Source organism: Artibeus jamaicensis, unplaced genomic scaffold, assembly GCF_021234435.1.
Source record: "Artibeus jamaicensis isolate MK-2021 breed Jamaican fruit bat unplaced genomic scaffold, CSHL_Jam_final contig_548, whole genome shotgun sequence".
NCBI classification, from domain to species: Eukaryota; Metazoa; Chordata; class Mammalia; order Chiroptera; family Phyllostomidae; genus Artibeus; species Artibeus jamaicensis.
Genome location: NW_026521883.1, coordinates 13961130 through 13973193, shown reverse-complemented (window position 1 = coordinate 13973193; position 12064 = coordinate 13961130). Strand labels below are relative to the sequence as shown.

General features: G+C 37.4%; 1 protein-coding gene across 8 annotated transcripts in view; it reads left to right on the top strand.

Annotated features, from left to right (window-relative positions):
- RNF111 (ring finger protein 111) overlaps positions 1–12064 on the top strand; it is an 87975-nt gene that overhangs the window by 63035 nt on the left and 12876 nt on the right. For 6 of the 8 annotated variants that reach the window (XM_037150992.2, XM_037150997.2, XM_037150990.2 and 3 more), the window contains 3 exons: positions 1581–1900; positions 5488–5746; positions 10056–10404. In XM_037150992.2, coding sequence (XP_037006887.2) covers positions 1581–1900; positions 5488–5746; positions 10056–10404 — 928 coding nt within the window. The remainder of the gene's footprint in view (positions 1–1580; positions 1901–5487; positions 5747–10055; positions 10405–12064) is intronic. The other 2 variants (XM_053670066.1, XM_037150995.2) reach the window with 1 other exon arrangement.

Sequence of the window (12064 nt, the reverse complement as noted above, 5' to 3'; positions counted from 1 at the left end):
GGCAGTGAAACCTGTCAACCAGCCTGAAGCACCACCACCCAGATTCCTTTAGGTGAGCCCGTTAATTCTCTGTATTGGTGTAGCCAGTTTTGGTTGGATTTTTGTATTAGTCACCAGAAGGTTCTTAATGGATAATATTGACCCAGAAGAAATTAGGTGTAGGTGGTATGAACCAAGTTGGAGCAGAGTATTCCTGGTTTCAGTTTACTCTAGAAATAAGGCTAGAACAATGGAACTCCAGAATCCTAAGGATTCTGAGCAGGTGCCGCAGGGGTCATGGGGGCAATGTGGGAGAAGTCAGAACTCTGGGTTCTCTGTTCTGATTTGTGTGTGCAGACACACATCTATAAATATGTATACATTTATGCACATACACACACATATATATTTTTTTAGAGAGGGGAAGATAGAACCATCAGTGTGAAGAAGAAACATCGATTGGTTGCCTCTCCTGTGCACCCCAGTCAGGGACCAAACCCACAACCTAGGCATGTGCCCTGACCAGGAATCCAACCAGTGACCCTTCACTTAGTGGGTCGATGCCAAGCCCATTGAGCCACACTCGTTGGGCTCTGATATCTGTATGTTAAGTAAAAAATTTTTTTTCTTCATATGTATTTGTTTTACATAGATTCCACGTGATACGTAGTTTGAGGAGAGGACACTGTGTTTCAGATAAGAGTTTGAAACCCTGGGGTGGACCCTCACGGGGCACTTGTGCAGTTCTGGCCTGGGAGGACGTACTTTCAGCTGCACTGTGGGCACGTGGTAGAGAGCGTAGTCAGGACTCAGATGTGTCACAACGAAGACTGTCCTCTTTTATAACGACAACCCTGCAAGGCAGTCACTGCTCTTTTTAATAAATGAGAAAGGTTAATTAACTTTCCTAAGTGCGGATTGCTCACTAAGGTAGCATTGCTGAGGTTTAGACAATCTCAGGATTAGAACTCAGGCCCATCTGACTCCAAGCTGTTCTCTCCACTGTTCAACACTAAATCACTAGATTGTTACAAGACGCCTATAATTTTTCACATATTCTTATTTTTTATATTTTATCAGGTCTGAGTTTAGAGGCCAGAGGAAGGGAAAAGTTGTTGGAAGTTAGTGAGACTTAGCCCGGTATGCTCTGCGCTGGGTGATGATGTCTTAAGAAGGTAGGAGGAGTTAGAGAAGTACTGTCAGACTGCATTGTGCAGTGGTTCGTCGGGCTCAGGAGTAGAACCTTTGCCTTGTTGCATGTAATGGAAGGACTCACATGATATTGTAGAATTTAAAAAATGCAACTTTGACCTAGAAAAAGATGATCCATTGCCGTATTTAAACATCATGATAAATAGGAGCCTCCTGAAGAATTTAGGCTTTCCGGAAAATTCTTTCTGGGAAAATTCCCAGTGAAGACACTGCCTGAAATTATATGAGATGTATATTAAGAATGTGGCACTATCATATTCTTATTTACAGAGATTTGAATTTACTAAACAGTTCTTAATTTTATATTTACTTATTTATAGACAGCACCTAGTTTTTACACAGCGATACCTGATCATTTGCTTATTTTGTGTGTTTCTTTCTGTTACAAGATGACTTGAGGAGAACTGCATCTAGTGCCGTAATGGAAAATGGCCCCCCTGCAATGCCAAGGTTACCCTCCTGCTGTCCTCAGCACTCGCCATGTGGAGGGTCGTCACAGAATCACCATGCATTAGGACATCCCCACACCAGTTGCTTTCAACAGCATGGCCACCATTTTCAACACCATCACCACCACCATCATACTCCTCACCCGGCTGTCCCAGTTTCTCCCTCCTTTAGTGATCCTGCGTGCCCTGTGGAGAGACCTCCACAAGTACAAGCACCTTGTGGAGCAAATACTAGTTCTGGTACCAGCTACCATGACCAGGTATGTGAAATTTGATGAGTTTTTCTTAAATTTTTAAGATACTGATTTTTTTCCCCAGGAAAAAAATCCTCAACAATAAATTTTGTATACTAAGTAAGTCACTATTCTGTAGCCCACACAGAAGTGGCCTAATTTAGTGGTCTGTGATTTCTTTTTTCTTAGTTAAATCTCTATGATTTTTTGATGGTCTAAATGATTGCAGGTAACTGAGGGTACCAGAAATACAGAAAATAAGAAATGATACTAGTATTTTTTATTCTGGAATGGTGTTTGGTGTTTTGGGTTAAATACAGGTGAATCTGATTTTTGGGATTGTGTTTCAAACAGTGTTGAAACTGCAATGTGAACCTGTGTTGTGAGAAATTGGGGGATTCTCCCAGTTTTTACCCTTCTACCCCCTGTTCTGGAGCTCCTTATAATCTCCACTCATCTCTGGAAGTAAATAGCCTTCTCAGATGCAGACCTGTGGTAGAGAATCTCAGAAGCAGGGGAAATGGGGAATTGAGATGTGAGAAAAAAATTTTAATTTAGTAAATTAGTTGATAGTAGTGAGTGCTCGAAATGTCAAATAATACTGAGTTAGTGTTGGTGGTCACATGGGGTAAATTAAGTCAAATTACATGTGATGTATTATTTTCACTTACTGTGTTATCTCTATGTACAATTATGATAAACCTGGGTGGCGCACACTTGGAAAAAAACAAAATGTAATTTCAGGCTAAAATGTTAACTGACCTATATACTAGGAAAAAAATCACAAAGGAAAAGGTGAAGGGATTAAGCAAAAAACCCAGAAAACCTTGTAGACAGACAACAGAATGGAGATTGCCAGAGGGAAAGGAGGGGTGGGGCAGAAGAATACAGAGTGGGGGGTTTGACTTGGGGTGGTAAACACAAAGGGAGACTTGACTTGGGGTGGTGAACACACAGCACAATGTACAGACGGTGTGTTGTAGATTTGTACACCTGAAACCTATCATTTTATCAGTGTTGCCCCATTAAATTCAATAAAAATTTTTTAAAATTTCAGAGCAACTGCTTTTCTCCATCCCTTGACTTTTCCTGAAGTACTTGCTTCATCTTTAACTTTTGATGGTTATCTCTTCTGGATCTCACAAATTAAAATATAATTAAGAAAGAGGGGTATATCCTTTAAAAAATACTGGCTGCTGTTATCAAGAGGAAATGTTAAAGGGTGTAGTGGGAAATACAGATGAAATTTTAGATGGCGTTTTGGTTTTGGTAACAGTTCTCAGTATCAACATCTGCTGATCATCTAGACCTGTTTACTTCTTGGGAGCGAGGAAGTAGAAAGAATACTTCTCAGTGGACTGAATGAAATGCTCTGCTTAAAGCAAAATTTCCTTTTACTAGAAATTTGTGCTGAAGAGGGATTTATAAGTATAGTAGAAAATGGTGAAGAGGTAGACCGATTTCTCCCACATTGATTCAAGAGCTGCCAAAAGGTGGGCCCTTTGTTCACAGAATATTGTTGAAGTAGTAAAATATAATACAGCTGGTATGAGAGATCAGTTGTGATTGCCAGGTTTTCTTTTAGCCTTACTGACTTAATTGTAGGTAGAGTCTCTTTTATATTTCTGTTCATTGTAAAATGAATATAATCTATCTCTGAGTGGAGGGGTTTGGACTACACACAAAACTTGAGGAAAATCAGCAGGATCAGGCATTCAGTGGTGACAGTAGGGATGAAGGAGAACAGAGGGTGGGTTTGGAATGCAGCCGGAAGACACATGCAGACCCTCAGAGGACTCTGAAGTTAGGCACATGCGTGTAGTCGAGGGTACTGTTACTATATATGGCTGGAGAATAGTGAGGTCACACAGTCGAGACCTGTGTGAGCACAGCAGTGAGGAGTGAGAGACACAAACCTATCTGAGGAGTTGTGATTGCGTGGTGCCTTATGATTGATGCCAGATGGTGGGCAGTTAGAGAAAGAGTGGGGAGTGTTAAGCCTGACAACAAAGAACTTGCAGTGGTCACTTGTCTCCCTGTAGCTCTTTTACTCCTTTGTGTGTAGCTTCTTTATCTTTTGAGAGAATAGTTTAGTGTTGTGCATTACTTACAATCTGTAACAAAATAGTACTTGCCATTCCTGTGCCTATCTTGCTTACACTCCCTTTTCCTTCTAGAATAGAATTGAACGAACTGTTGGAATTGTCAAAAAAAGAGTGTTCTCTTTGTTGGTTTTTCCTCCTTTCTTTTTATTCTTTACTTTTAACTTTCCCTTCGGTTCCTTCCAGGAGGACCTTCACTCCACTTACTCACTCTCTGGGAGTGTTCTTAATCAGTGACTGGAGAAGAAGATAGGAAATTTGCTCACCTTCGTAGTATGTTGGTACTTCAGTACATTTACAAAATTTTAGTGTAAATAGGAAAATAGGGAAAGGATTTGAACCATAAATAAACATTCATGACTTTACAGTGTTATTCACAAACGTTATTTACCCAAATTGAGGACATATATATGCCAACTCAAAAGGAGGCCAGCCATTGTCGTAATCAGTTGTAAGCACATAATACAGAAGACGAAAGGACCCCTTTTGTTTCACTTTCCCACAGCTTCTCCTGTACCATCTTTCTCCTTCCCTTTAGCATCTTCAGGTTTTTCCTATTGTCCCCTGAGCCTAGACCCCCTGAAAGAACAAAGACCCCTATGCCTCCTCATTGGACCCTTGGGTGACCTGGGCTTCTAATATTACCCCAGCTTTACCTCCAGCCCCTGTCCTTCCAGTATGGAATGGTTCCTGTATATAATTCCATATGTAGCCCCAAATCTTTATATTCTTTAGCCATAGTTTTAAAATTACAGCTGTGGTGAATACTAAGCAAAAGCTTTTGTATTTAAATTACTCGAGAAAACAAAGAAGCAATTCTTTTTGGAATCTGCTCCAGAGTAGATGATAAAGTGTTTTAATTAGGACTTTCCAAAGTGCTTTTGGGGAAAACTTAATTATTGCTGAGTAGACTCTTTGGTTTATTTTCCAACTTAGTAAATAGGTCTTCCCTAAAGCCATGTTTCTAATAAAAGGAATTGTATGCCCTTTGTTATCTTGGGTAATGTTTCTGCTATTCAAGATTCAGTTGAATGCCTGCTATATACAGTTTACAAATAGGACAGTCAAAGTTTTTACCTGGAACCCAAATGTTTTCAGTGTGATTATGTTTTTTAAGTAAGCCCTAACTTAACTAATCCGAATTTTGAGATAAAGGAGAATATGGAAGTATGATGGAAAAGTTTTCCGTCTTCCTGAGATCTAGATAATGGAAGAGGAATAGACCTTAAAATAACAATTAGCTTTTGTTCATCTTGTAGAATTATCTTATGTTTTATTTTTAAAAATTGATTATAGATTTTAAGTAAATAATCAGTACAGTTTTTACAGACTAAGATACCCAGTATTTTCTTTGGTGTTAAGTAGATCTTCACACTAAAAGTTTGCCATTTTCAAATTTTTAATTCAGAGATTCTGTTTTCTATATTGCATTAGCACTACTTTCATAACATAACATGAAACAATGTTTTGACCAAACTTTAGAAAGATAAAATACAGTTCCTCTTTATACAGCAGGCTTTGCCAGTAGACCTGAGCAACAGTAGTATCAGAAGTCATGGAAGTGCTGCTTTTCACGGAGCATCTGCATTTGACCCCTGCTGCCCAGTTTCTTCTTCCCGAGCTGCAATCTTTGGCCACCAGGCTGCTGCTGCTGCCCCGAGCCAGCCATTATCACTAGACGCTTATGGATCAAGCATGGTTGCGCAGCCCCAGCCCCAGCCCCCTGCACAAGCCTCACTGTCATCATGTCGACATTATATGCCACCTCCTTGTAAGTATACACGTAACAGGCAAAAACCTTAGAGGCATATAAATGAAGCATTTACATTCTTCCATGAAATAACCGTTCAGTAATCTTAATTTCTGGATTTTTAGTATTTTCTCAGCCTAAGACTGGGGTGTGTTTTTCCCATTTCACCTTCCCTTCACCCCACATCCTCAAACAGTCTTCTAAGGCAAAAAGGTCAGATGTTATTTAAAAGGGTCAGGAAAATTAAAAAGTATCATATTTTATTTTACATTCTAATATTTACATTTTAATATCTGTGAAATTAAGATACATTTAATGGAACATTAAATGGCCCAATATAAAGGAGTTTTAGGGGATTTAGATTTATCCTTTCCAAGTAATGGGGAATTTGGAAGTTTAGTAGTTGTTTCCAGACACAGGAAGTACATTTTGAATAAGAATTCTGAAGCTTAACTGGGGCATTAGAATTATTTGACAGAAGCTTTACAGATGCAAAAGAGGTTTCCATACTATTTGATGCAGGCAATTAAAAATAGAATCAGATAGGACTTTTCCAAAGAAGTTGAAATCTATTAGATATAATAAGAAATGAGAAATACCCATAGGCTATGTAACATATGTTTACTACCTTGTTAAATCATAGACTAATAATCAGATGGAAACCTAAATACTTTGATTTAAAAACTGGACATTCATGCCAGGAATAAACCAAGCTTTTGTTCTGATTACATGCAAGGGATAATTTTCAGTTTTTTTATGTCCTTAGATTTATTCTTTCATTTCTGCAGCTTTTAAAGTCTATACTATAGACATGACTAGAGTTGAACCAGAATTTGTGCAGTGAAATCTGGTGATAAATCATTTATCATTACAGTAATGCAACTTAAAATTTAGAGTGTAAGCTGGGAAACAGGTTTTGAAACAAGTTTTGCAAAGCATTGACAAATGGGCAGATTCTGTGTATGAATACTTTGTGTGATATATTTGCATAGGCCAATTTGTAGTACTTGCTGATATTCATCTTTAGTCGATTATCTTTTGTTAGGTACTCAAAATGTGTGGTTTTGTGCCCCTCCTCTTTAAAATAATATACTGAGACATTTCATAGTAAATCTGTTTCTTTTTAAATGTCCTAAATAAAGAAATAAATGTTTTAGACAAACTTGATTTATCATAAAAGTAACTTGTATAGTGTACATCCTAAGAAGTTCAAACTGCAGAATGATATAAAATGAGAAGTTAAAGCCCTTCTCCCCATATTCCACTAATCTTAATACATCAGAGGTAGGAAGTATTTATAGCTTATTATAAAACCTGTTAGAAACTTAATTTTTACACACAGAAGTATGTGTATGTGCATATATGTATGTGTAAATGTGTGTGTGTGTGTGTGTATACACTTTACACATACATATTTAGAGCCAGGGGAGGGAGGAAGAAAGACAAACATCAATGCGCAAGAGACACGTGGATCTGTTGCCTCTTACACGCCCGCAACTGGGAACCTGGCCTGTAACCCAGACATGTGCCCTGACTGGGAATCAAACTGGTGACCTTTCGGTTTGCAGGCTGGTGCTCAGTCCACTGAGCCACACCAGCCAGGGCCACATATATAAAATGGGATCATATTAAACATAATTTGCCTCTTTTTGATCTGTCAGTGATTTTAAATTTAACAGTGCATCAGGATTTTCCTGTATTAACACATAAAATTTAGCTCATTGTTTTTAATACCTTTATAATATTCCATTGTATATTAAATCATTCCTTTGTTGATGGACGTTTAAACTGTTTATAGTTTTTCAGTCTCTCTGTAGGATAACTTCCTAGGAATGAGATTGCTGGGTCAAAGTAATATATTGAACTTTTAGGAAGTAATATCAAGAAGTGTTCTTTTTTAACTGATAACACATAAAATAGAGAAGGAAGGGAAATTGTCTATGGGAATGCAGAATGTCATTTTTCTACAGTGTTTAGCAATCTGTTTTGGGTAGATAAACAGTGAATTCTAATGACGATTGATGTTCTCACCACACACAGAAACAAGGTAACTGTGTGAGGCGATGGATGTGTGTGTAACTAACCTGATTGTTATAATTATTTCACAAAGTATACGTGTCAAATCATATTGTATGCTTTAAATATATACAGTTGTATTTGTTAATTATATCTCAATAAAGATGAAAAATAAAATGATTGCTGAAGAGTTAAACTTAAATAAATTTATTCTGAAACAAAACTTTAAAATTTTGTAATATTTGTGAGCATTATTTTTTCCATAATGATTATAGAAATAGAAAACTTTGAAATGAAACTGAAAAAAGTGCTCTGTGACTTCTTAGAATAAAGCAATGGTTTGAAAACATAACTTTTAGGGGGAAAAAGTTAAAAAATTTGTCTCACAACCGTCTTGAGCTAGTGAAAGTTTTCTTGAAATATGTTGTAGCGAGGTTTCCTTTGAAAATAGGGTTAAACGAGTGTTTGTGCTTACCTGCTGACTGAACCAACAGTTAGAGAATGAAGGAAAGTCTTTTATAATGAAACGAAAGAGTGGCCAAAGCTTCATACCAGACTACTGAGAAAATCTTCCAACTAAAATGAGATTCAGAGCGAAATCCAAAGAGGAGACAACCGTCTTTTTAGACCTCAAACAGAGGTATATCTCTCCAAGTAAGAGAGAGATATATTCTTCAGAGGGCCTTGCATCAGTCACTGTGTAACACAAAGATTCAGAGTGAAGAAGTGGGGGACATTATCTTTATAAAGGACTGATTTTCATGACATGCGCCTGGCAAATACATCTCTTCACTTTCTTAATGTAGCACAGGAAAAATGGCATGGGGCGGGGAGAGGGATGAGCAGCAATTAAAGAGTATCTTCGTAGTCTTGCCCAGAAGGACTTGCAAGGTCCATACCCTCCTATAGTGTTCCGTACCAGTCAACCATAAAGGAAAACACAGTTTATGTATTTAGAAATATATAATTTATACGTTTGACTACACAAAAGCAAACTTGTGAATGGCTATAATTAATAAAAGACAATTTGGGAAAATGTTTATGCTTTATTTATACAAAGAATAGTTACAAATTAACAAGAAAAAGGTGAACAGTAGGCTAGCAGAATGAATAGGTAATTTTGGAAGAAATAGAAATGGTCAATAAATACAGGATTTTTCTCAGATAGGCATTTAAAAAATTTAGTGACAGTGTAGGTGTAATCAGGTGCTCTCGTGTACTGTTAATGGAAACACTAATGACAGTAACCTTTTGGAAGGGTGTTTTGTCAACTGGTATCTGATTATTCTCCTAGACTCAGAACTACTTATAGGAATTTATGTTACAATAATTGTCCATAATTACTGTAGTGTGTGTGTGCATGTGCGCAGTGCTACATGGGTATATGAAACAGTGTGAGCGCAAGGTGGATCATACACTCAGAGGTTTCATGCAGCATTCGGATTGCTTTTGTTTGTTAAAAATGCTAGACCTTATCTTATTTTTTTAAAGATTTATTTCTTGAGAGGGAAACATTGATGTGCAAGAGATAACATAGATTAGTTGCCTCTTGCATGGCCCCTACGGGGGACCTGGCCTGCGACCCAGGCTTGCGTGCTGACCAGGAGTCAAGCCAGCAACCTTTTGGTTTGCAAGCTGGAGCTCAGTCCACTGAGTCACACTACACACTAGCCAGGGCTAAACTTTAATTTTCAGAACAGTTTTAGATTTGGAGAAAACTTAAGATGATAGCTCAGAGAGTCCCCATGTACCCTGCATCTGGTTTCCCTGCTATAATATCTCACTCCATTCTAGTTCATTTGACAAAATAACCAGTACTGGTACATCGTTATTATTTTTGATACATTATTTATTTTAGAGGAAGGGAGAGAGATGCATCAATTTGTTATTTCCACTTATTTATGCTTTCATTGTTTGATTCTTGTGTGTGCCCTGACCAGGGATTGAACCCACAACCTTGGCATATCAGGATGATGCTCCAACCAACTAAACTACCTGACCAGGGCGATATAATATTGTTGACTAAATTCCATGGTTTTCTCAGATTCTTAGTTTTACCTAGCTTCTAATTTTTATCAATGGAGATTTCTTCAATAAATGTTGAATACTGTGAGGCTGTGAAGTAAAGATATAAATACTGACATGAGAAGATATTGAAGATTATTCAGAGAAAGCAGGATGCAGAGCGGAATTGAACAGACTTGATAAAGTATTCATAAAAATTAAGTACATGCTAATATATTTATTTAATCCAACAGTAATGTATAATAGCAATATGTACTCAACTGCGTGGTGCCTGTGTTTTTCTCTACAGATGCTTCTTTGACAAGACCACTTCATCATCAAGCCTCTGCCTGCCCCCACTCCCATGGAAACCCTCCTCCTCAGACTCAGCCTCCACCCCAAGTGGATTACGTTATTCCTCATCCTGTCCATGCTTTTCATTCTCAAATGTCTTCGCATGCAACATCTCACCCAGTGGCAGCCCCACCCCCAACTCATTTAGCCAGCACCGCTGCACCAGTCCCTCAGCATCTTCCTCCCTCACACCAGCCGATTTCACACCATATTCCAGCCACAGCACCTCCAGCACAGAGGCTGCATCCTCATGAGGTGATGCAGAGGATGGAAGTGCAAAGGAGGAGGATGATGCAGCACCCAACGTATGTTTTATGTTTTTAAAAAGATAATCACACTTGATTCATGTCGTTTCTGTCTCTACTGGTCTTTATAATTACAAAATCTGTAGAAGCAGTAGAACTATATTAAATTCTCAGTTCCCTAGGAAATGAATCCCTTGTTAACCAGAATCTTCCTCTTATCTGAGTTGTAGGTGTTGACGAAACGGTTTTATATCAGGTTATTTAGTGAATCAAACCATTTTCAGGATAGGGTGCAGGGTCATTTATTTTTGCAGACCAATCCCTTGTTTGTTTCTTTACTATTCCATGGTAAAAGAAAGTGTAGAATTGATGATCCTGGGGAACAAGGTATAAAGTTAATGGTAGACGTAATTTGATTTATTGTATGTTACCAATCAGAAGGAAGAAGAGTATCAGTAGCATTTTTGGCAATTGATATTGAGAAACTAGTCTTTAGTATATTTATAAATTTAAATATTAAAATATTATAATCCACAAACATGAAAAAATTATAATCAAACTTTTTGTTTTGCAAATTCAGGATCTGATTTTCCAATTTAGGGCAGTAGACTCTGTTGGTCTAATTCTACCTACCTGTATTTTAATGTATTTATTATTTATTTATTTATTTTAGAGAGGGGAAGGGGGAGACATCACTTTGTGGTTCTACTTATTTAAACGTCCATTGGTTGGTTTTTTATATGTGCCCTGACCAGAGATCTAACCCTCAATCTTGGCATATGAGATGGTGCGCTAACCACTGCATTACCTGGCCAGGGCTGCCTGCCTGTTTTTGTAAATACAGTGTTATAGGAAAACAGCTACACTTGTTTGTTTATGTATTGTCTATGGCTTTTTTCACATTACAAAGACTGGATTAAGTAGCTACAACAGAGACCAGGTGGCCTGTAGAGCCAGCAGCATGTGCTGCTCGGTCCCTACAGAACGTGTTTGCAAAACTCTTGATATACTTGATGACCTAGTACTTGCGTAGCTGTTTCCTTTAGTTACATAATTTAAGGTTATGTCCAGAATATCTGGCAGCTATTGCAGTTCTAGTATAGTAACCCTTATGTAGAAAGTTGCCAATGTAACATTCAGGTCTTCTAGTATCTAGAAAATTGCTTTTTCTAATCAATAAGATTAAAAATGCAAACTCTGTAGATGTGTTAAAAACTAATAGAAAATAAAAATGACTACCTGAAACTTTAAAAAAAATTTGAAACTTTATGACCATTTACATTTGTAAACTTGACTGATTTAAGACTACAAAGAGAAAATGTAATAATCTGGGGTGCAGAATGAAGACTCTGAATGGAGCTGCTAACACTTTCTCAGATCTCAACTCAGATGATATTAACATGTACTTTGCATGTGTGTGAAAAAAATGAAGTTAAAGTGTTTTGCTCCTAAAAGTTTGATCCATTAAGATGGATGAATGTTATAATATAAAAGTGAAGCAAACAAAATAGCCTCCATTTTCTGCCTAAGTGTTTACATAAAATAACTTATTTGTGCCTGCAGTATTTGCTGGGTTATTTGATTTTTTAAAATTTTATTTTTATTCAATTCCTATTATTCAAAATACTGTAAAGAAGGTATATAAAGTAATGTATACAAAGGTATACAAAGTAAAATTGCCATTTTCCTTGAATGATATTTGAATTGGAGGCATTGTAAT